General features: G+C 39.4%; 1 protein-coding gene across 1 annotated transcript; it reads left to right on the forward strand.

Annotated features, from left to right (window-relative positions):
• The first annotated feature begins 15,404 nt into the window (after nt 1-15,404).
• Nucleotides 15,405-25,540, forward strand: Bmp10 (bone morphogenetic protein 10). Its single transcript, XM_046422466.1, has 2 exons — nt 15,405-15,788; nt 20,092-25,540. The coding sequence occupies exons 1-2, from the start codon at nt 15,461-15,463 to the stop codon at nt 21,030-21,032; spliced, it is 1,269 nt and encodes a 422-aa protein (XP_046278422.1). The 5' UTR covers nt 15,405-15,460; the 3' UTR covers nt 21,033-25,540.
• Nucleotides 25,541-26,004: the final 464 nt, after the last annotated feature.

Consider the following 26,004-nt stretch of genomic DNA (forward strand, 5'->3'; position numbering starts at 1 on the left):
AGTGAAGTGCTTGACTCCTGATCTTGGCTTACACTGATCACAGATAACCCTGGCAGACATCCTATCTATTCCTTGGATAATCTATTAGTGGAAAGAGACCTGGATTAAATGACCAAAGATCAGCTTCTCCATCTTTACAAGAGACTCCTGAAGTGCAGCTCTGATATGAAAAAGACAGAAAGACAATAGCCACAAAGAAGCACAAAGTACTATTCTTGGTGACTTCTCTTTTAAAACACACTTTTACTAAACCTATTCGGGTGCCTTCCCTAGTGTGCATTTCATGAGCAGAAAGCTGCCTTCTAATCTCTAACTGCAAGTGGTAGTGGAAAATGAGGATTTTATTTCAGTCCAAATTTCCATCAAGTTCACTCCACAAGTAGACAAGGAGAGGGGTTTTCCTGCTGGGTAGTTGTAAAGGCAGTAGCAGGTATCATAGAAGATTCAAGTGGGAGGCCAAGGTGGTATAGCAGAGGTACTATGTACTTGTAGGGACTTGAGTTCAAATCTCAGTTCTGCTAGAGATAGATTATGTCACCTCTAATGCAGGCCTTCATGCAGTGCAAAGAAAGGGTCAGTCCTTTTACTTGTACCACTGACAGGGTTTTGGGTTCATTTAGTCTGTTTATCAGGGATTCTCCCTGCTAATTTTTCTTTTCTAGGTATTTCAGTAGTTAAACAAAAGAGAGAAAGAAGCAATTTAAATATTTAATAACAAGAGATTGAACAAATCTTGGTAGATACACATAAATGGAAAATTATCCAGTAATTTAATAAAAATTATGTAAATGCACATTAGCATCAAAAATATTCAGATTATTTTGTTACATTTAAAAAGTAGTTTATTAAACAGTTCCTATAGCGTGAAAAAAAGTCAGAGGGTTATGCAATAAAATGCTTACACAGGCTATATATCCTCAGGGTAGGATTAGAAGTTTTTAAAATAAATTTCTTTTACCTTCTTAAAAATTTAATTGAGATATGGTATGTATCAAATACATATATTATATCTTATATAATGTATATCTAATACAACTCACTATTTCTAGAACATAATTCAATGTCTTTTGGTATATTAACAGAGTTGTGCAGCCATCACCACAGTCAATTTTAGAACTTTTTCAACACCACAAAAAGAAACCTCATCCCTCACCCCCCATAGTCTCTTTCCCTATCCTCATCTCCCCAACCCATCTTCTGGAAACCACTAATTAATTTCTGTCTCTATAGCATTGCAAACACCCTTTTAATTTATATTTTAAATGCACATTCACATTTATCAAGTCTTTTTCTTAATGGAGTTTGCCTGAGAGTCCATCCATTGACTACATGTCAAAGCAACCATCCCTGAATTGTCTCCTCTGGACCCAAACCAGAGACCAAAGTTACATTTGTATTTGCGGATGACTTTGAGACCGGCAGGGGTGTTGTTTAGTGGGTTAGGGTTGGAAACCACAGTTGTTTCAGCTTCTCATTTTGCTCTCATCCCTGGCTGGAGAGAGAACTTTGCAACTTCTAGATCCTTCTTTCTAGATTCTTCTATTTCTAATGTGAGATTTCTTTTCTTTTTCCTTTCTTTCTCTTTTTTTTTCTCTCTCTCCCTTCTTCCCTCTTTCCTTCTCCTTCTCCTTCTTCTTCTTCTTCCTCTCTTTCCCCAAGATGAAGTCTTAGTATGTTGCCCAGGCTGGCTTCAAACTCCTGGGCTCTTGTGATCTTACTGCCTCATCCTCTTGAGTAGTTGGGACCACAGGTGTGTGACACTATCTTTTCATTTTTGAAGAAGAGCAAAGGTATAACCAAAGCCCTCAACCTTAACACCCATTCCCACTCCGTGGTTTGTACTACCTTATTTCCCATTCAGAATCACAGGTTTGCAGTCAAATTATTTATATATGATAGATCTGATTCCCAAACCAAACCAAACCAATTCAACACAAATCACAAGTATTTGCTGTGCATTTGATTTTGGAAATGATTGTGTCAACTTGATCTTGGTGTCATAAAGGGAATTTTATAACTAAGGTGATTAAGAGTAGTACAAACTTTTAATTCAGTTACTTTGTACATAAGCAATCATTATTCTAATATTTATTAATCATCTTGTATGTAGAAGGCCCTCTAATTAAGTACTCAATTAGGAAAAAAAAAGTATAATTCTGGCTTAAATAAACAAAACCTGCAGACCTGGCCCTCCTGCCTTGGGCACAATGTCCCTTTCCTTACATTCTTAACAAGGAATTCAGTCTTCTTAACTCTGATGTTAATCAACATAAACTCCTCTAGAGAGCAGAGCGTGTATCAGGCTGATCCACCTGAACTTATCAATATTCTACCACTTCTGACATACAAAAATAGCAATAGAAATATGAAATATGAATAAGTCCAGCCCTGACTAATACATTCCAGAAAGAATTCCATGCGTCTAAGGGTCAGGAAGTCTTTGGGTGGAAGGGATCTGTCTGGTAGGCTACCTCTAAAGTTTCCTAACCATAATCATCAGCTGATAAATGCCAATGTGTGAACCACTTGACTCCATCTTGTGATGAATACTCTTTCCCAAAGTTCTGTCCTTGAAATCCACCACCCTATATGTTCTCTTGGAAATGTGTGCTGGCATCTGCAGCTATCTCAGAATCCTGACATCTATCACTACTCTTTGGGCAATGGAATGATACAAGTCATTCTCATAAGTCATGGGTACCAAAGGACAATACTAAGTTCTTCCAACACATCACATTCTGGAAGAGCATCATGAAGATGACATAAATGCTATCAGACACTGCCTGCCGCAAGAGCAAACCATTCCTTGAGAGGAGAGATACAGAGGGGTGTGACAGGGATGAGCATGTGCAGGATGACTAAAATTAGTTTCCAATCTGAGAGACTCGATTCTGCCTTCTCTGGAATCATCCCCATTTTCCCCCTTACATGGTCCATTCTGAAACAATCCCCATTCAGAGGTCTAAATGTCAACTGCTTTGAAATTCTGATGGTGAATGAATGTGTAACTTTTCAAATAGATACTCGGTGGAATTTTATCACCACTGCCAGAAAGCAGCCAGGGAGAGAACTCTGGCCATATACTGAAGCAAGGCTTGGTTTCTGGCCTTGTAAAGCAATATCTCAAGTATACAGTAGTATTTTAGTACCTCATCCCATTGACAGGTTTCCATCCCAACCTGGAGTGTTTCAGTAAACCCAGTATTGCACATGATCAGCCCCGTTTCCTGACAAGGTCAGAGACAGGAGGGTTCAACGCAAACCGAGAAATCCTCACCCAGGGTCACAGAGCAGAAAGCTCCAAAAAGATCTGCAAGAACTATGGATCTGAGGCTTTACAAATAAACAACTAGTGAGTCCATATTTTCAATGCTATGACCGTCCCATACTCTTTGTCCTTTACCTCTGTTGGCACTGTTATTTTGTTCCTGTCCAAATGTCCATTGGAGGACAGGCCCCAGAGGATACCTCTTATATTTTTTTTTGTCTTAGCACACTGTTTTTTTTTTTTTTAAATCAACCTTACTTTATTTTCCTTTTGCAGACACAGCTAATGGGGACTGAGTTGGAGTTCCTCGTTTGATCTTCTCTTGTACAATGTGTCTTAATATTTACAATAACCAGTGTACGTCAGAGCGTCATTCCAATGAGTGGAACTTTCTCATTAAATGACAGTGAACTACATATTCATTTTATCATTTAATTTTTTTTCTAAGCAATTTTCTAAGGAGTTGGAATAATTAAAGATCAGGTCATGATAAAAGATACAGAAGATATTCATTTTAAAGCAAGATTTTCATTTAAAGGGCAAGTAAATGTTTTCAAATTCTGAAGCTGAATAGGTCATTACATTCATAATAACAATGTTAAGAACTAAGCTGCATTAGGCTAGACACCAGTGTCTCTGCTTTATAGATGACAAAAAGAAGACTTTAAGAGGTTAAGAAAAATCACCTAATTTGAGCAAATATGAGGGTGTTTTGACAACAGAGTTATCCTGAACAGTAGGAAACACTAGGCTAGATTGGGTCTGATTCTGGCAATACATTCTGAAGAATATTGTTGAGCTATAAAAGAGAAGATATTCATTTGTTCCCCATTTCTTGGGAATAAAATGAATAAAAATTTATCTATAGTTTCACTTCTCAGCTGAAGTAGGAATGAGTACCATTCAAGATGCTAGATGGAGAGCTTCACAAGTGGACTGCTTCTTGGATGAAGTCCTTGCAGCAGTTTCCTTGTATGGAAGCAAGTGTGCCAGGCGGGAGCACAGCAGGAGTGTGTGGATTTGGCTGGGAGGGATGGGATTTGATGGAGGGTCTTAGAGAGGAAGAGATGGAAGAAGTCCAAGAAATGCTGGTTACAAAAAGGCAAAGCCCATGTTATAGAATTAGACCAAATAATTTGAGATAGTCTGTCACTTTAGTGGGTGGCAGTAGAAATGACATCTTTACCAGTGTGATAGTAGGAGCAAATGTGACTCCATTTTGTTTTATGACTTCATCCTGTAAAACAACCATGCCAAGTAGAAGAGTCATGACTGGAGCAAGATGTTCTTTTCCTTTTGCTATAGAAACCTTTAAGAACTACCTAATGGGGCATTGTTTCTGTAACTAGGGTAACAGGGCTCTGTTTCTGTAACTGGGGTGACTGGGCTAACTGTGATTGGTTAGGCTTCCCTCTGCTTGACTGCACTGTCCCACTTCTGTAACCTGGCTTGCTTGCATTGGCTAGACCCCCTGAACATCCCTTTTGCGGTTTTCAGACTTATAAGGAGTGCCCTTGCAATTGTTCTGGGCTGATCAGGGGAACAGCTTTATGTTCTGGTCAGCCGCCACCGGTGTGCTTCAATAAAGGCTTGATTCCATTATACGTGAGTGGTCTGGAAGTCAGTTTATGAAACCCCGGGACAAAGCTTTAACTATAACACCAGCAACAGTTCAGCAATGAAAGAGAAAGGAACTCCACAGTCTGGATTTGAGGTGCCACCCCTCCCCCCATGTTAATGCAGGAAGGGTCAAGGTTGAGGTGATTAGTTTATGAGAGCTGTAAGGTAATCAGTAGATTAGTCCAACTGATGGATTAGTAATTTGAAAGAACTACTGTACTGGGTGGTAACTGGAGGAAGTAGGTTACTGGGGACGTGCATTTGTGGTTTATATTTTGTCCCTGGTGAGTGACTGCAGCACACTCTACTCCCTCCTCTCTCTCCACACACACACACACATACACACACAACTTCCTGGCTGTCATGACCTGAGCAGTTTTCTTCTGTTTCATCTTCTGCCATGATGTTCTGCCTCACCTCAGGCTCAAAGCTATGGAGTGAGTCCACCGTGGACTGAACCTCTGAAATCATGAGTCCCAAATAAACTTTTCCTCCTCTGAGTTTTTCCTGTCAGGTATTTGGATGACAGGGATGAAAATCTGACACATTATGTTCCAAGAAAAACAGTGCAAGTAGTAAAGGAAACAGAGTGGGATCTGTCTTGATGCTCTGCCTGAAAGGTGCCCTGTTGCTTCAAGGCCTCCTTGCCCTGGTCCTCGGCAGTCTCCTCCATGGTTGTCCCCTTCCTCCTCTCACCACTCAATCATGGGGATGACCTCATCATGCTGCAGTGGGGTGCTTCAGGCGCTAAAGGTCATTTGTTCATTTTCTTCACACCGGAATGCTCAGTTCACATACTGAGCAGCTCACAATATTTACCATCCTTCCTTTAGTTCTGCAAGCTTGGTTAGCTTTACTACTGAAATTTACAATAGCACTTTAATATTGATGAGTTCAGAGTAGAACTGGCTTCAAGAACTATGGAAATGGCTCTAGCCCTATTTGAATAGATAGATTCTAAAAGGTTGCTTACCTTTTTTTGTCATATTATACTGAATTTTATGTTTTAGTGATATTCATAAATGTTGGGATTTGTACATATCTTGAATTATATCATTTATCAAGTCAATAATCATCATTATTAAAACTCTACCCCCAACTTCTCGCTTGAACTTCAGTTTTAGTATATCTACCTCCTTGACATGTTGGCCTGGCTGTTTCGTTTTCAGTTCAGATATTGTAAAATAAAATCTTCTCCCACAAACCACCTCTAAGACATTAATTTTCCAGCTTTTATCTTTTAAGTTAAAAGTAAGTTAGGAGACAGTTTTTTTTTTTTTTTTTACATGTCCAATAGTAGTTTACTCAATTTCCACTCAGGGCTTGACCTCTGGAGTTAAAATCCCAGTTATTACTCTAGCACATGTTTCACAATGAACATCTTACATTTCTCCTTTGAACCTCAGTTTTTTTTTTCTTTCAGGTTTAAAGTAATAATTATCTCATGGAATTGTGGAATTGGTAAAGATCACTCATGTGAGTAATTTAGTACACTGCCCAGTGGGCAGCAATCAATATTTGCCACTGACACCATCACCATCACCTTTACCCCATCCTCCTCTCGTTTTTCCCATCAACAATGTTGCCTCTTAAAACCCAGAGAAAACTGAGGCTATTAGATATAAAATTTCTCATCTTCTCCTACCCCTTCAAACAGGGCTGTATCTCTATCCATGTTCCCTCCCTGCATGATGGACAAAGGTGTCCCCTCCTATGTCTTTTCCTCCCTCCACTGTGCTCTTTCTGCCATGTCCTCCCTCCATCATGTCAGCCCCCCTTGGGGTATGGAGTGTGTTCAAGTGAATGACTGAAGTTTGGAACTGAGCAGAGCTGGTGTCATCCTTAGATCTGCCTTTTCCTAATTCTTCAACAGCATCCTCGTTTTGCAAAATGGAGATGATGATTGCACCCCTGTTAAAGGGCTTGGGGGCAGGGGAATTGGATAAAACAATGACCACACTGAGTGCGCCTAACCGCCTGGGACAGAGCAGGACCTGAACAAATGCTAGCTTTTTAATTGTTATTCTGCTGGTTAATATCACAGTGTCCATCCCTGCCGGCCTAGTGCCACTGTGCATTACACAGTGCAGGTGCTTGACAATCATTTGTTCAAGTGCTGGTGGTGAATGGTGAATTATTAGCCATGATAAGTTGCCTCTGGCTGTGGCTCAAGACTCTTGGCTCCTCATTGCTTCTTGATATCACAACCACAAGTCCCAGAGAACACCATTTATGTAGAAGGGGAATGCTCCAGGGAAAAATCATTTTATTTCTATGAGGATTTTGCCCCCAAATTAATGTTCCTGGACTGCGTCAGGCAAAAAAAAAAAAAAAAAAAAAAAACGAAAGAAAAACCTCATACTATGACTTTAATTGATTTTTCAAGGCTTAGAATCCAAGAAACATCCACTCTCTCTCAATGTCTCTTTTCCTAGGATCATACTTCAGTCTATTAAAGAAGAAAGCCGATGCTAAAGTAAGTACCAAAAGAAAATGAAAAGGTCCAGAAACCCCCCTGTAAACATGCTGGGAATGGGAGGAGGTGGCCTTCTAAAGTGAGGAAGCCCTGTTCTTCTTGTCTCATCAGCCACTTTAGACAACTAGGATTTCCATAAGTCAGTCCTTGGCCCGCATTTCCAAAAACATTTCCCAAAAGAAAAATAGACAAGTAACCTCAATGTTTGCAAAGGAGATTGTGGAGGAAGGAAAGTAGGTGGATGTGGCATGGGACAGCAGATGGATGGCAAGAGGCACAAGACACAAGTGCCCTTAGGGATGAGAATGTGCCAATAGTTTTGAGGAAGATTGTGATGTTTAGAGTTAGAATCTCTAATTGAAATGTAGATCACCTCTGCCAAAGTTTAGCCTAGTTCTAAGGACAGAGTACTGCATTTAACCAGAAGTATATGAATGCACGATGGCACCATGTCGCCAACATGCACCTTGCTTATTGATTGATTGAGCTCGTGCTGTGTGCCAGGCTTCCCACTGGTTTCCAGGGAGATGTGAATGGAATACACCCTGCCCTTGAGTGGTCTGTGTTATTTGAGAAGACAGACATTCTGACCTTATCTTAGGGAAGCTGATACAACTCAGAGGTATGTCAACCATGTAACAGAGAATAACCATTCTTGTGCCTGGAATAACATCTTGGGGATGCAGATTTTAAAATTATTTTAATCACAAATTGGGTCATTGGTTTTATTTCAAAGTTCACTCAGACGTTTGATCTTAGCTAAGCCAATGATGGCTCTGCAGGAAGAGTGGCAGAATGAAGATGACTGCAGAGATCTGGAAAAAAAATGTCCTATATTTTTCCATAATTCGGCTACCCAGGCTCCATTTAGCAGTCTGGTTGGCTATTTAAAGAATTCTGTTGTTATCCTCCACTAGAATTCCTTTTAGGTGCTGTTATCAATCCCAACCACACAAAATCCCCTGAAATCATTACCCAGTGAGTCCTAAACACATAGCTGTGACAGATGGTTCATTAATGATTTTGAAGGTTATGTGAAGGACAAGATACATAGCTTTGATTCTCTGGATGTAAATTGCATTGGAACAAGTTTAATTGAAGGCACTTAATCTAAAATTCACTTTGTCATTTTCCAGTCATATCCACATTGCTTCGTAAGGATTACTTAAGCAGAATTACTGTCTTATGACATCATTTGATTAGATTGGAACTTGACTTTTTTAACCTGACCTTTTCCATTGAAGGGAAGAAAGAAAAATAGTCATGGGGATTAACTCAGCCTTTTAAGGCAGAAGTGACCATCTCTTTCTGTTTAAAAACCAGAAGTCTATTTCTGTAAATAAAATTGCCATTCCATCATTACTTAAAGCCAGAGATTGTCCATGGCTTCTAGTATTTTTCTCTTTGTTCTATGCATGACATTTAATGAAGATGAGTCACATGTAAACTCTGAGTTCACGAAGGATATATAGCAGTAGTTTTGTCACAACATTTAAGCTATTGCTGGGATGCAGACCTTCTCTAAGAAGCTCTTCTAGATGCAGCTTTCTGAACTTGAAAGTGAAAGGAGTTAGAAAAATGGCTGCCATTTGATAAGGCAGGTCCCATTTGTTTCTCCCTCCTTCCTTCTCTCTTCCTGCAGAGTATTAGATACTGATTTCTGATATTCCTTTCAGCCTTGAGAGTCAATTCTAAGTTACAGGGTTTGCCTTGGTGAACTGTGATTCAATTACAAGTTGAATGCTGGGAAGCAAGGGATTGATCTAGAACATTCTTTACCATGATCCAGTCTCGGACTGTGTCACTGACATTCACAGATTGATTAGGCTGAGTTGACTCTTTCTTATGAACACACATTTCTTTTTCTTCCAGGTATCCATTATTTTTTACTATTAATTTTTATTGGTGTATTATAATTATACATAAAAGTGGAGTTTCATTGTTACATATTTGCACCAGTACACAATATAACAATATAATTTGATCAGCTTTATCAGTACCTGCCCATTCTTTCCTCTTCTCCCTCCCCTTGCACCTCTTCCTCTATTCTACTGGTCTCCCTTCTATTTTCATAAGATGCCCCTGCCCCATATTTTCCCTTTATTTCTCTAGATTCGACATATAAGAAACACACAACTCTTTGACTTTTTGAGTTTTGTTTATTTCACTCAACATAATGCTCTCAAGTTCTACCAATTTTGAATGAAATAATATAATTTCATTCTTCTTTATGACTAAAATATCCATTGTTTTATAACAGTCATTTTCCAAGTTTAGTATTATGAGTGTTGTTTGCCTTGACCTTGTAGCTCACTAAGCAAGGTCCTGTTGATGACCATTAGAAGAAGAGGTATGTGTTATTCCTTCAAAACATATGTATGCAAAAGTGACCATATTTTCTTAATAAAAGAAAATAAGAGGAACTCATGTTTTTCCTGGTGTTCTGGGGAAGGTTTGCAACCACTTGTAATTGAATCTGACCTAGGAAATCTAGACATTAGAGTGTTCATTCAGCCAACTCTATGGACTATAAGTCTAACAAAGAGAATCTAGAGAATTAGGAGGGAACAGTGACTCTAAGTTCCCCAACCATGTGAACTTGGGGCAATTCATTTAACCCTTTCAGCCTCAAGTTCATCTGTGAAAACAGGGAAACAAAGATCCTCTTACACAGTGAGACTTGGGTAGTGAGTATAAAGTGGCTAACAATAGTGCGGTTCAGTGAAGGACCCCGGGCCATGACATGCTTGGAAAACCCAGCATTCTGAGGAATATGCTCTTGGTGATTCCTTATGGAGTCAAAGTCAAATAAAATTTGGAATTGGCTAATATTCTTCACTGAAATAATTGCACTTATTCTCATCTCTGCATTTTCCCTCTGAGTTGCTTTCTAGATCTGAGTGTCTTGTGAGGCGTGAATGGCAGCTTATCTTGCTGAGAGTGTGGAATAAACCCTTAGCAGCCTCTGGTGTTAAAGGGCTTGACTTATCTCAGTGTGGTGGCAGAGCGCCCTGGCTGGGTTTCCTTCTTTGTCTTTGCACTCTGTGTCGTTGCTTAGCACAGCTGTCAAACACCTCTAGTGATGCTAAGAGCAGGTTGATGTACTGTGTCTTCCACTCCCAGGATATCCTAGGTGGATGGGCATTTTCATTTTTAGCATTTATAACTTAAGAAGCACATGCAAAGAAGATTGTTAGCTTTCTAACAAAATACGCTTCTTAAAATACAGATAATATAATCTTCTATGACATGTAAAAAAGTTGCCTCACTCCAAGTCATAAATGTGTTTCTGAAAAGAGGGTAGTTGTAACGAGCTTGATTGAAAATGTAATTGGCAAACTCACTATTCCAAGGAAATCTTGGTGAAGCTCTACTTAAAGATAATGATCATAATGATATATTTTTGCACTTTGGAATTTGATGTATGATATCAAGCTTTTTCTAAATATAAGCTGTCTTCTCTCTCTCTCTCTCTCTCTCTCTCTCTCTCTGAAAATAGGATAATCTCATAATCTCCTTTTTATCCTCTAGGTTTGGAAATGGCATAAGAGGCAACAGATTTTACCACAAAAGCTCCCTTCCTCCTAAGACTTCTCCCAGACACAAGTTCAAAATCATTCTTCCATGTGCATCCCTTAATCAACTAGATTTTATTTTTGCATAACGTTTTTATTTGTTTATCTTTTCCTCATTCATCTGCAATGCTGACTGTTTCACATCAATTCTATTATTTGTGTGAGTCTTTATTCCCAGGCTATTTATTCTATTGATCTATTCCTAAAACAACACAGTGCTGTCTTGAGTATTAAAATTTTTAATAGATTTTAATATTTGGTATGAAAAGTCTTCCACCTATTTCTTTTCCAAGAGTATCCTAGTTATTACTAATTCTTTGTTCCTACATACAAATTTTAGGATCATCTTTTCAAGTTCTACTGAAAAGTCTATCATGATTGTCAGCAAAGTTTAATTGAATTAAATTTCCGGGGATTATTGACACCTTTGTTATATTATCCTCCTATTGATAGGTGTGGAATATAGCTACATTTATGTAGGTTTCCCTTCCTGTTCTTCAGTAAAATTTTTTGCTCCTGAGTGCCATGGGACCAATCACTCTAAGTGGGGGAGCCAACACAATACTTTAAAAGCAGTACCTCCCAACTCAGACCAGAGACTATCTCACTCCCTGCTGCAGATCTCAGATATGAGTAAGGGAGAGTTGCAGAGACGAGAGCCTCCTAGGCTCAACCCAGAGTCCCCGCAGTCAACCAACGTGGTGCTGTTAAGGACTGGAGCAAAAAGAACTCTTGCTGGAAGGAACAGGATTAGGAAATTCGTTTGGGAAAACAATTTGGCATTACATAAGATTGTCAGAGTCTTCTTTGACTACTGATCAACAGTTCCATTCCTGTATGTATTCGTATTAAGTACTACCCAATATGGTAGTTACTACTCATTTGTGGCTATATATATGTAAATTAAGATTAATTAAAATAAAATTTTAAAATTCAGTGTTTCAGTTGTACTATCTGCCTTCCAAATGCTCAGTATCCATGTGTAGTTTTGGTGGTGGCTACTGCTTTAATTAGCTCAGACTGCCATTTCCATCATAACAAGGAGTTTTTCTGGCCAGCACTTTCTAGATAATTTCCTGAACAGAAAAATAGTTCTAAGATTATTTACAGTAGTACTATGTATAACTAGAAAAAAAGAAAAGAAATAATCCAAGTTTCTATTCATAATGCACAAATAGAACTTTATATATTCATAAAACTGTCAACCATCAGTAGTGAAAAAGCAATGAACTATAGCTATACACGTTAGCATGTGTAGATTGAAAAACATTCTGTTGAGTACAAAAAAAAAGAGCAAGTCATAAAAGAAAGCATAAAATGTCTCAACTTGTATATGTTAACATAGGCAAACATGTCATATAACTTATTCAATATTTTATTTTCACATGTGGTTTGAGATGCACCTCAAAGTCTTGAAAATTTTTGAGTAGGTAACAATAATAATATAATGCTTCTGAAGTGGGATCCAAGGTGGAGAGCATTTCAAGAACCTAGAGTCATGTCCAAAGACCTGCTAAGTTCACTGGCCTCTTGTCAGCCAGGAGAAGTCTTCTGATAACATCTAGTCAGGTTCTGCCCATTATTCAGATAGAACAGCAGAATTCATAAGGAGGCAGCCCAGCGGTTCTAACCTTGGCTGGATTTGATCACTGATCCATCTCTCCATGGATCCAATGAAGTTCAATGTTAGATCCTTCAAGTTCGCACAGTTATGGAACTAGTCTTAAAAACTGGCCCCATACTTTGTAAACTATTTTTCAGTGAGATAGAAAAACACAATATATCATTAGTATTTTACTTTCCACATGTATGGGTTCTCTTAAAATGTCTAGAGCTACCTTCTACATCTTTGGCTCAGCAGTATAATGACCTTCAGTCTACTCTGAATGAATTGTAACACATTTCCAATGAGTAGCATCAAAAATAACAAGACCTGTTGCTAAATAATAGAATACATTGTGTCCAGAAAAATCAAGATAGGGAAAAGGTAGTTGGATGTTTTAACATCAGAAAAGAGTCATCAGGGAAAGATTTTGGAGAATAAAAGAAACTCTGCAGCCAAAACGTAAGGTGTCCCAGGTCTAGATGAGGGAGGAAGCTGGTGCCTTCCTGAACAAAGCCCAGCCCCCCACCCCCAAGTCCTGCACAAGTGTGTGGTATAAGGACTTTTACTAAACATGCATTTCAGAATGCTGTAGTAAGATGTGGTTATGGTCATTTTCCTATTTTCTCTTTTAATCAGCTAAAAATATAAACATTTTGGTGAAGAAATGGTCCACATATTTAACTCTATAATTTCCCTAACACCAAGTACAGAAATGTCAGTGAAAACTGCTACATTATTTTCCTGCCTGAGAATGCAAAGGACCAGAACTCTGCAATGTGGGACACATACCTCTCCTCTTGACCTTTGAAACCAGCACGGCCAGGGGGCTGTACGTACCACCACCTGCTCTGTTGTCCTGTGGCAGTTTCACGCACATGCCTGCCATTCGGAGTTATGGAGTGTGCGTTGACATCTGTGTGTGTGGCGATAAACCAGTGCTGGGTTTGATCAGGACATGATCAGCATGCCTTGCTGGTATGCTGTCAGAAACCTCACATTAAAATGTCCCACCCATGGAACAGGCTATGGCTTTAGGATTCAACTCACTTGGGCACCTGTTCGGGATATATTCAGTCTACAATTTCTTTCTTTCTTTCTTTCTTTCTTTCTTTCTTTCTTTCTTTCTTTCTTTCTTTCTTTCTTTCTTTCTTTCTTTTTTACTATAAGAGCAGGAACTTTAATCAAAATAGAACATTAAATGAAAATCATCAACTGCTAGACAAATGGGCATTTAACAGCTACTAAACAAAATGTAATTCTTTCTACAGTGACTAAAAAAAATCATTGTAAAATTTTACAGGAGGAGAAATATTTGGAAGATGACTAGAAACCTTGGGAAGTCTGGTGAAAAGAGAAAATTCAAAATATTCTGGGTAACTGCTCGGGGTAAATGCAGGAAAATATAGCTTTCAAACTAATGTATTCCAGTTTAACAAATATCAGATCCTGTCCTCTGAAAGTAGCAGCTTTGGGCTGCCTGAATAGTTGCACAGGGAGTGCACTAAACAAACCAGAGAGATACCAATACCTCTGCCCCAGTGAGAAAATCATTCCCTGCGGTTGTCCACAGGGTCACCCTGACTGCTCTATGGCTGCTACTGCAGCCATTTGGGTGGAAAGCATGATAAGCCTGATTTGTGTTTCCTAAACTGGACACAATCATGTCTGCCATTTTTTTTCCCTTTAGACCAAGGCATTTGGCATATTTCATCTGCCTAGTAATGCCTGACAAAATTTTGCTGGAACTTTCATTTTTTTTTCTGATGACTGATTTGATATAGTCTTAGAGACAAATTTGGCAAGAGATTTTTGACATATAATAGTTGCTTGCAAAAACAAAGGAACTGAGGTCTACCTCCAGCTGTAAATTGCTACTTGTCACCTGGTGGTTTTGCCTGACCAGTGCAGGGCTGTTCTGGGGACTGGGTGGCTTTTCAACATTGGGACTTATGCCCTACTCTAATGGAAGAGTGGTTTTAAAGTAAGATTGTGTTCTCTTTCATAAGAACCAGACTTCCCGAGTTTAACCTGTGGCTTTCTCACTTTGTAGCTTTGTGACTTCTGGCAAGCTATGGAACCTCAGTGTATAAATATACATGTTTATACCTCCACACACAGTGGGGATAATAATAGGACCACTACAGGAAGTATACTAGATGGTATATATGAGGCACTCAGCACAATGCCTATTTGTGGGAAGCACTTAATAAATTTTAGTAGCCATTATAATTAAGCACTTGCTCTATTTTTCAAAAGTCATTTTAGCCTGATGGAATCTGTAGGAAAAAAGGCCATTGACCATGAAGTTCATACTTTCCTATTTCTAAAAATGTATGTTCCAAAGTTTATTTAAATTCATTTATATTGATTTATCTAACTTGAAGTTAACTATTTGGTTCGTCTTCAGAAATGTCTATTTGACACTGTAAGCCCAATCACTTGCACAAAGATGTATCACCGTTGATGTATATCAGGTTGGTTCTTAATATCTATTGTATGCATGTGTGACACTGAATGCCATAAAAGCAGAATATAGGCATTTCTGTTGAAAGGAAGCAAGAGCCTTTGCAACGAGAAAATTGTCCTATCTCTCAACCAGTGTCAGAATGTGGAAATGTTTACAAAATGCTCATTAAAAGAAAAAGGGATTGCAAGATAGAAACAAAATCTAGTGCACAAGTTTACACTAAGGAGATAAGAAAGGCTAGGCCCCTCTAGGGGATTTTGTTAGCCAATTACTGCAACCTGACTTTTGGGGGGAGAGGAAGAATGAAAGGGGGAGGGGGAGAGAGAGGAAGAGCTTCCAAACTTGTCTGCAGTGACATGAGACATTTACGCTCTGCTAGATAAAACTGCCACTTAGAGCCCAGGAGAGCTAGACTTTCCTGGGTTGGCCTGGAGGCTTGAGCGGAGTCATGGATTCTCTGGTCCTGCGGCTGTGCGCTGTCTTCTGCCTGGTGGCTCACTCCGTTTCTGGCAGTCCCATCATGGGCCTTGAGCCTCTGGAAGAAGATATGCCCTTCTTTGATGATGTCTTCTCAGAGCAAGATGGTGTTGACTTTAACACACTGCTGCAGAGCATGAAGGACGAGTTCCTCAAGACGTTGAACCTGTCGGACATCCCTATGCAGGACTCAGCCAAGGTGGACCCACCAGAGTATATGCTGGAACTCTACAACAAATTCGCCACAGACCGGACCTCCATGCCCTCTGCCAACATCATCAGGAGTTTCAAGAATGAAGGTAAGTCTGCATTTTCACTGATGAACTTTGGCTTGGGCTTTTTCCAAGAAGGTAATTTTCAATTCATGGGAATATGGATAAGGATGAATACATCCATTTGGGGGTACATATATACCGATAACCCCAAACAGTGCCAATTTTGATCTATACCATTTATATGGTTGTTTTGGAACCCCCCAAAAGGCACAGAAAAACACCTTTTAATAAAAAGCCGCAGAATGTCTATAGTTACGATATCCTAAGATCTTTAAAAAGTTTCAATTTAGGCAACAAGTAACACAAAACTATTGCTGGGCTGCTTATATTTTTGCCACTTTCCAGATGGGCCTCAATTTCCATTTTGGTTTTTACTTAGAATGGAAATAGTAAAAAAACATAAAAGCCTGGAAAGTTATGTTTTTTTTTGTTTGTTTTGCTCAAACTTTGGATGCTTCTATTTTGTTACCTTATTTAAGAAATCTTAGAATAGGATGGAGACTTGGATTGTGCAGATGCTTCCTGAAGTTGAACTGTGTTTGGTATGTTATGTACATCCTTGGAGCACTGTTTATAGGAAGTATGCAATTAATGATCCAGCTTGTCATTTCTGTATCTTTATGAAGAGGAATGTACAAGCTTTAAATTATTGCTGAGAAGTGTGTTTTCTCCTCTCACATCTTTAAATTCAGTAACTAGATCTAGAGAGCTAGCAAGTTAATCCTTTATTTAGTACGGTAGAGGAAAATTATCTATGATAGAAGCTATGGATTGAAGAAGATGAATTCTTTAGTATTTTCCAATCATGCTTTTACAATCATTAAGCAGACATAAAAGAGGTTTTGATTGATGTTGTCCAGATGTTCTGAAAGCCAAAAGACAGTGGCAAGAAAGAACTCAAGATATGAAATTTTGAGAGTTGGTTGACTTGGGTATTTATGGATAATTAATTTACTCTATCCAAGCCTCAAATTCCTTATCCATAAAATGGGAGCCGTAATACCAACATAACACAGTTGAGGGAATCATGTGTTGCTACAGATAAGCACTTTGGTTTCCTATGAAGGGCTGGAAAAACTTTAATTGTTATGAATTCATTGCTTAAAATTGTAGGCATTGGAATGTATGCTGACCAGGTATATCTTATGCCTTGAGATATTATTTGCCTTTAAAATTGACTGCTAAAATGTATATTTTGTAACATATTCCTAGTAGAAAAGCCAAGCTTAAAGATTCCTTTTGGAGGAGAGTTTGAATTGGAAACTGAGCAACCTCCTACTGTGGGAATGCTTCCTAAGGCTTCTCAGCACTTGTCCCAAGTGTCTGGCTCAGGGTGTGGGTGGAGAAGTGTCTGCAAGCCCTGGGAAAGCAAGAACACTTTCCATTCTCACTTCTCTTTGGAGGATTTGGGGAAGCCAGGTCAGAATGTGGGGTCTACCCAGTTTGTTATTGCTGAAGATCAGTGTAGGCAGGAGCACGTGTCTCCGTGGGCACTCAGCCGCTAAACCTCCCTCTGCCAGTCTGTGGGAGGAAATGCAGTCTGAAGACAAGTGTCCCCTCACTGATCTCACTCTGTTGGCTGCTATGATCTTCCATCTGGTCCTTCAGTTCTGCTCAGTGCAGACCCAAAATCTCCAAACTTAACTCACGTGGGAAAAGCAAGTGCCATATCCAAAATGGGAAAACTATGCCTTCGGTTCCCTAGCTCCATTCCTCCCTCCTTGCATCGTCTAGGGAAGTCAGTTCTCTGCATTGAGATCTAGTCTCTTTTGGTGCAAAATAGACAGAGGATCCTACTTGAATTATGGGGACATTGTAAGAACTACTTAAGGTCACACTTGCAAAGCCCTTGGCATGTGAAATTTGTGAAGAACATGAGTTCTCTTACTTTAAAATGTAACTCCTTCATCTATCACTCACTTCATCTGCATATGAAAAGAACTTCAGTGAGTTAATTTAAAAAATAAATTTTATTGGCTTATAATAGACATACAGATATCTGCATTTATTTAAGGTATATAATCATATAGGTTTGCACATATGTAAGCATCCACTGAAAGCATCACCATGACAAATACAGTGAGTCTATCCATTAGCACCATTTTTTTATAATATCCATTATGCAAATTTTTCCTTATTTGCCTTTGCAATCTCTCTCTGCCACTACAGAGAACTTTTACTTTGCACTTTTCTCGTGGAGAGACCAGTCTCCTCTCCCATTTTTGGTCTTTTTGTGTTCCCTGTCCAGAGGAAGTAGTCTCCCTAATTTTTAGACTAGAGAGACAATTCCCAAGTTACTTCTGTTTCTTACCCCCAAACCTGATATGTTATAGATATATGTCATGCCCTTAACTCAGTTGGCCTGATGCCCAGAATCAACAAATAATTAACATCTTAAGACACTGTCTCTGTTTAAGGCATCATGGTAAAATACAGACGTAATAGGGAGTTTGAGTCATAGTAACTGCCCCAAGGATGTTGGCAATCTAGTTGTGAAGATTCATTCATAAAAATTACAACAGAAACAGAGTAAATGACAAAAGTCAGAGGGGAGACAGAGAGAGCAAGTGCTCAAGTGACTCATAACGGAAGCTTTCAGATAGGGACTTGTTGTAAGGAGGGTCTCATAGAGGAGAGGCCAGAGATGGATAGGGGAAGGTGAGGCAAGAGGGCCTTCTGAAGATAAAAAGAGCATATTTAAATGTGCAAAATACAGGGGGAAAGGGAGGTGTTTTTTAGGACATGAAGATATCAATTGTCCAAAAAAATATTAATAGAGCAATTGCAATTCTGTGCACTGAAGAGGATGAATAGGAACTGTGGCTGGATTGAAAGACCAAGACCCAGTTAAAGCAGGTCTTGACAGTCATCCCAGTGAGTTGAAATTCATTGCATAGGTCAGTATTTCCCACTAGCAGTGTGGAAGGTTATTTTGGGTGGTACTCAGAATTGTGAAACTGTGAAATACATGAAAAATCATTACATATTTTTATTAATGTAGATTTTGTAAAATTCCAAATAATTATCACCTCAACCATAAGCCTTTCTGGTCTTTTAAGAGACATTAAGTATAAATTAATTAGATAAAGTTGAATAAAAGTATGAAAATAACATAATCTGGTAGGGATCCCACTGAAATCATGAGCTGGATATATAATTGGGGAATGTTGCTAAAGATGATAGAGAACCCCTCAATTGGTGGTCCTTGGTGTTGTGGAATTCTTGGACAGTCTGATGACAAATGTCCTCAGGGATTCTTTATAGATATATATTGCCTAAGTCAAGTATGCAGGAGCTTTGGGCTCACTGTAAAAATCTCAGATAGAAAGTCCACATGATAGTTTGGAGGTGTGCTTCCATGACTAAAGGAACTTTTAAGAAGTGTTTCATAAAGGTTCTTGAGTGATTTGTATGCATGCTGAACTCCTTGCAAGGTGATGGAGGTACAAGACTAAGGCAATCCATCTGACCTCAGTATTCATTTTCTCCTACCCCTCCTTATAAAGGATCACAAAATCAACTGCCGTGGTCCCTGATTAATGGCTGTTGCTATTGACCCTGATAGGCTTTGTTGACTAGAGCCAAGGCCAACAAACTTTTTTCTGCAAAGGTCCAGAGATAGTCAATATTTTAGACTTTGCAGGTCATATGTTCTCTGATGAGACTACCTAACTCTGCCCTCAACCATAGACAATGGAGAAATAAATGGGTGAGGCTGTGCTCCAATAAAGCTTTATTTAAAAAAAAAACAAAACAAGTAGCAGGCTCAATTTGGCCCATGAGCCACAGTCTACATGAAGATCTTTCAGGAAGATCAGTGCCCAACTGGAAGGCCAGATCTCCAACTCTGTGGGGATCTCCACCCATGATAAACACAAACAGGAAAAGCCATGAAGTCATTATCCATGAGAAACTACAAGAAAAGAACAATCACCACACACCCCATTTAATGACTCTTTACTGGTTAGAAAAATAGAGTGCTCTTCCACGCCATCTCCAAGGTCCCTTCCAGATCTATAACTCAAAGGAGGGTAAGTTACTCAAGGAAGGCTGAGTGAGAGTTCTCCCGTCCATTTGGCGGTCATTTTTCTGTGTTAGTTCTGAATTCTCAACTCAGCTTAGCATTCTGTCATTGACCTTTTGGTATTTTCTGTGTCACAGAATATTAACATGGTTTTTGTTTTCATTGATCTTTTCCGCTTATTTACTCTACATCAAACTTCCTGCATGAGCAGGCCTTCTTCTGACGTAAATAAACATCTGTTTTTCTATAAAACATACAGCAAGTCTGATTTTTTGCAAATCTCCCCCCCCCCTTTTTTTTCAGATCTGTTTTCTCAACCAGCTAGTTTTAATGGACTCCGAAAATACCCTCTCCTCTTCAATGTGTCCATCCCTCACCATGAAGAAGTGATCATGGCTGAACTCAGGTTGTACACGCTGGTGCAAAGAGATCGCATGATATATGATGGAGTGGACCGGAAAATTACCATTTTTGAAGTACTAGACAGTGAAGGGGACAACGAGGCTGAAAGAAACATGCTAGTCCTAGTGTCAGGGGAGATCTATGGAACCAACAGTGAGTGGGAGACGTTCGACGTCACGGATGCCATCAGACATTGGCAAAAGTCAGGCTCGTCCACCCACCAGCTGGAGGTCCACATTGAGAGCAGACATGACCAGATCGAAGATGCCGGAAGGGGACAACTGGAAATAGACACCAGTGCCCAGAATAAGCATGACCCTTTGCTTGTTGTGTATTCTGATGACCAAAGCAATGACAAGGAGCAGAAGGAGGAATTGAATGAAATGATCGCCCATGAGCAAATCCCGGAGCTGGATAACCTGGACCTGGATGGTTTTTCCAGTGGACCTGGGGAAGAGGCTTTGCTACAGATGAGGTCGAACATCATCTATGACTCCACGGCCCGAATCAGGAGGAACGCCAAAGGAAACTACTGCAAGAGGACCCCGCTGTACATCGACTTCAAGGAGATTGGCTGGGACTCCTGGATCATCGCTCCCCCAGGATACGAAGCCTATGAATGCCGTGGTGTTTGTAATTACCCCCTGGCAGAGCATCTCACGCCCACAAAGCATGCCATTATCCAAGCCTTGGTCCACCTCAAGAATTCCCAGAAAGCTTCCAAAGCCTGCTGTGTGCCAACCAAGCTCGAGCCCATCTCGATCCTCTACTTAGACAAAGGTGTCGTCACCTACAAGTTTAAATATGAAGGCATGGCGGTCTCTGAATGTGGCTGTAGATAGGAGTCCTGTGGCTTATTTAATAACTGTAAATGTGTATATTTTGTGTTTTATTTAATGAGACTATTTAATGAGGGTGTACAGATAACAGAGGCTTGCTGCCTTAGGGAAATGGACAGATTGGTTTATTGTAGGAAACACATATTTTGCTTAACAATCTAGTCCCTTGCAAACTGTTTTTGTCTGAACTTGCCATTTCCAGGCAGTCCCATCTTTAATAGGAATGGCAAGTCACACTACTTATTCTCCAAATCAATATGGAAAGAGCAACCCCCAGCAAAATACAGCACCAGAAAATATGTCTATAAGTATATGTGGACATACATGAAATTAGGAAAATCTTTGGCTCTAGAGGAAGATAATACTCATATACATGCATGACTCACTGAAATATATATGTATGAAAAGCCAATGTTACGTTCTCAGTCACCTCTTCTCTGAATAGGGTCTGTGTCACTATTAAATTCACATCAGGAATTTAATAGTCGTAGGAAGTATTAGCCATTGTAGGAAGATATCTGAAGATATCCTGTTATCTTCAGAGTGTCTGAAATACTCTGGAAAGTGTAGCTGTTGTCAGTTGAGTTCTGCCATGGCTCAGAGCAGCAGGCCTGGTGAAGGAGGCTGCATGCTCGAGAGGAAGGTTTTTAAGATAACAGAAACCAAACAGCTCCGGGAGGCAGTAGCCCCAGAGGTACAACAGCACAATAGCAAAGAAGGAGCCCCATAGGGACTAAAGTGCTCTAAAGGGTAGCGCCTGGTCAAGAATTGAAGACAGAGGGGACTTGGGGATGAACTCAGATGATAGGTCTTTCTGGCTGCAGGGTGTAGAGCAGTTGGGAGAGGGAGAGGTGGGAAGGATATAGATGCTGTCCTCAGATGAGTTTGTAAAATCCAAAGCAGTTCTAATTGGAGAATCAAATCTTTTAGATGAAATAAAAATGATCAAAGAGCCAGAGGAGGGAAACAGAAGGGAACTTTTTGTCAGATTCTTCACTTCTTAAAATACTTGTCTGTGCTTCATAAACTTTCTCCCTTGCCTTTGCACCTCTGCTTTCTCTCTTTTCCTTCTTTCTCTCTTTCCCCAATTATCCTGTGTCCTCTGTCTCCATTGGCCTGCTGTGAGCCGGAGGGAGGTCGCCAACAGATTTGCTCTCAGGGAGAAAGGAGTTAGTGATCTAATGTCTAGATTTCCCCATGATATTTAATTCGATTTTATTTTAATAATATCCTTCATTACATATTTTATTCATAAAGAAATCTTAAGTACAAGGAAAAGAACACCAGAATCCAAATGAATACATTGAAATGTGGGAATAGGCACATGAGCAAATGACTTACAACTTAGCTTGAATTTTGAGATCAGATTTGCTCATGGTAAACACCTTGCAGCTTTCCCATTCTGCCTTCTTCCCATTTTGGAACTGGCCAGGACTTAGGGGCTGGGAAGTGTTCCCAACAGGAATGATCTGGCAGGCAGCTAATTCCGCCTAGATGGAATTCCTCCTAGATGGAATTCCTCCTAGGTTGGAAGGACATTGAGATTCTGGCTGCCGTTTTAGTGCCCCCGAGCAGAACCATGCTCTGTGCAGGAGGAACCAGAGTCCAGCAGGTCCCACGCCATCCTGATGTCTCCAGGCAGAGGACACAGACCATTTACACTAAAATAGAGAGTGTGGTTCCAGGATGTTGCCACACCCTGCAGAACGCTTCATTAGGAAATCTCGCGCTTTTTATTTTTAGCCCTGGAAAACTATTAGCTTCTTTTTTGCAAACCTCTTGAGGTCATAAACTCATGTTGCCCTAGAAAAAGAGGTCAGGAAAGCTGTTTTGAAGATCCTTTTCCCAAGTTGCAGCTCAACTGTATACATTTATTGTTCATTGGTTCCCAGAGGGCAAATCCTCGGGAATTTTTTGCCCCTGGAAGAGTGATATTTTGACTATCAATGGGAATTGACAATTTGAGGTAACCATAGTACTCAGAAGCACTCATTTCTGGTCTGACTTCCATGTGACATGTGGGCACATGTGTGTATGCTGTGCATGGGCAGGTGGCTTTGGGTAGCCTCGCTCAGCATCCTTGGTGGAAGATGGTGCATTTTTCATACTCCATGGTACGCCACGTAGTCTCAATACTCCAAGGTACTTCTCCTAAGGACACTGTAAGAGATAAACAGTAAAACCTCTTAAACTATATAGGATAGTTTTTTGGTAAGTTTTATTTATTTTTATGTCTAAAACACATAAGAGAGTGGTGTACTGGTAAATCCTTTACAACCAGCATGCGAGGGTGGGAAACAGTCCTGATTCACAAATCTCAATAGTGTGAATACTCTCACCATGGCCTACTTTAAGCTACCAATGTGATCCCATTTGGCTTGCAAACTTCCTGAATCTATAACAGTCAGCTCTAGGGAGCTGTGTGTGTGGCAGCCCCAGCAATCCACTGACATTAGCATGCCAATATTAGAAAGCTGACCAGGTGACAACCCCTTCATCCTGGGTGCCCACTGCTGGCTCTACCAAGTTTCTAGAGAATCCTTGTCTTGAGCACTTGTAATCACTCTGCTGTAGAAGAGAGGTGAAAACCTAGGCTGTCTGTAATCAGGCTGCATATCCCAAACGTTTCTCCATTTACTGCAGTCTAGATATAAACCTGTGTTTCTATGATGTTCTTACTTGTAAGACAGGAAGACAGAATGTCACATATTGGATATTCAAGTGTTGCTAGTTGTGTGATTATTATTATTTGATTTCTTCTATTAAAAAGTGAAAAGTCAAAATACATAAAAAGGGGATTCTCCCTGCTTCTAATAGCACACCTGCAACTCTGCTGTATTACTACAAAGCCATACAATTGTCAGATCCTTAGAGCTTTCTAATGTTTTCTTTGCTCATAGAGCTTTTGCTACAGCCCACACCAGTCTTTTATTTCTCTTCCTTAGAACAACAAAACAAAACAAATTTTATGGCAGAATTATGAGCACTGAAGTTGAAAAGCCTAAACTCCTGAGAAAAATTATAGCAGAGGCACTTGGGCAGCCCACAATCAAAATAGTCATGTAAAAGTTTCTAGGCTTCCTACTATTTATTGACTGATATATTTATTTTTGTAATATAGTGTAGAATACCAAATATTTTATTTTTATGTTTGTGATTCCCTCCTGAATATTCTTCTGTGCATTTCAAATAGTACCCTGTCCCAGAATATGGCTCACTTAGCATATATGGCCTGTATTTCCATCTCTCATTTTTTTTGCATCTAAATGTCCTGTTATTTTAAGGAGTCTTATCCTAAGCTTGCCATAACTTTGTATATTTGTGTCTTGTAGGTATGCTGTGAGCCTCTTTGTGTATTCACTGATTTGTAAATAGTACAGTTTTAACCAAAGTGTCGATGTTCCAGAAAATAACTAACCAATAAATTGCCATGCCATTTCATAAGCTGACATTGTCATTTTTATCATGAGAGGCAGATACTGTCCAGCTGTGAGGGAACATGATTGCTACTCAGTGAATGGAGGTGTAACTAAATTGGATTCCACCTAAACAGATGTGCTCCATCTAAATGTACCCTTTGCCTTCACAGATCCACCAATTCAGAGACCCGATTGGCTAACTTTGTCATTGGACCAACTGCTCTCTAAATGTCAAAAATATTAATTCAGTGATTCCTCAAGAGTTGGCCTCAAAGGGCCAGATTCTTTTCCAGTGTATCATTGTTGGTCTGGAAAATTAATGACACAAACTTGTTTTCGAAACTGTTACTAAATGTTTTCATATTCTTTCTAATTTATAGTCTTCAAGTAAAAGATATATTCATATAAAGAATTTTTATATATTATTTATTATTGAATTCATCAACAGAATACAAAGCCCAGGCATGTTCTGGCAAAACTATTTGTCATTTATCTGTGACCCAGAAGGACATCACTCTTTTTAAGGATTGTAGATCTTTGTCAGAGTCCGTAGATTATACTTAGCCCTTTGCGGTTCTGTAAGCTCATGTGGTAAAGGAAGGAACTGTGTCTCTGTGCATTTTCTTGCCCCTAAAAAAGGACGTTTGACTTCACCCATTAAATGGAAGGAAAGTAGATTATACTGTACTATAGCAGTAAAAATGGTGTTTCTGCATGTGGAAATGTACTCATAAGTTAATAACTCCATGAAGGAATAACTGTTGTGATCAGCATGTTTCTCACACACACACAAGCACTAACTTTGTTGTTTTGTGAACAACTGGCCTGATTGTGGTGGGAAGACCTACTCACTGGTGCCCACCCGATGGGCTTCCATGCATGTGGGAAATCCATTAATACCTCAGATGCACCAGATCAGCCGAAACACCATCACATTCTTGGGTAAAACTAATCTATTATTCATTTTCAGACTTATTTAGTGATTGTTAGATTGAAATGATGATGAAAATATCTTACACTGTGTTCAAAAACCAAATGTGTACATTTGAAGTCATCTTGTTAAATAAAATCAAAAAATTATTTTGACAAGAATTATTGGCAGCTATTTTTCCTTGAGATGAAAACTTTTTCTTGCAATGAAACTTCTTGCTGGATTCTTAGAGAATGGCCTGATGAAACGATCAGTTATTTGGAACTTCTCAATGGTCTCACTAGAAAGAAAGATTCTTAGTATATGGTTCTCTCATCTGATAAGACTTTGGGTAAATCCCCTAAATGCAGAGACAAACACAGAAAATGAAATTGGCTCCTTTGTTGCTAACTGGGAAATATTTCTCCTTCAAATTTCAAATGAGGCAAATTAAAGAGAAATTACTTTGGGAAAAATATTCAGGCTAAATTTTCACTATGATGATTAAACTCCACAGAATCTCAGTTACCTAGTATGCCCTACTCCCTTAAAGCATGCCAAAGCACTTTTCATCTCTGTGAATGTCACTGATGCAAAGGGAAACTGCTACCTTCTTAAGGGTACATATTACATTTTTAGACGTCTC

The sequence above is a fragment of the Marmota monax genome, unplaced genomic scaffold (assembly GCF_021218885.2).
Source record: "Marmota monax isolate L192 unplaced genomic scaffold, Marmota_monax_Labrador192_F-V1.1 WCK01_AAM20220418_F8-fsc00015, whole genome shotgun sequence".
Lineage (NCBI taxonomy): Eukaryota > Metazoa > Chordata > Mammalia > Rodentia > Sciuridae > Marmota > Marmota monax.

Coding starts and splice junctions, on each gene's coding strand:
- Bmp10 (XM_046422466.1), top strand. CDS start 15,461: ATGGATTCTCTGGTCCTGCGGCTGTGCGCTGTCTTCTGCCTGGTGGCT. Junction 15,789..20,091: donor CAGGAGTTTCAAGAATGAAG/GTAAGTCTGCAT, acceptor CTTTTTTTTCAG/ATCTGTTTTCTCAACCAGCT.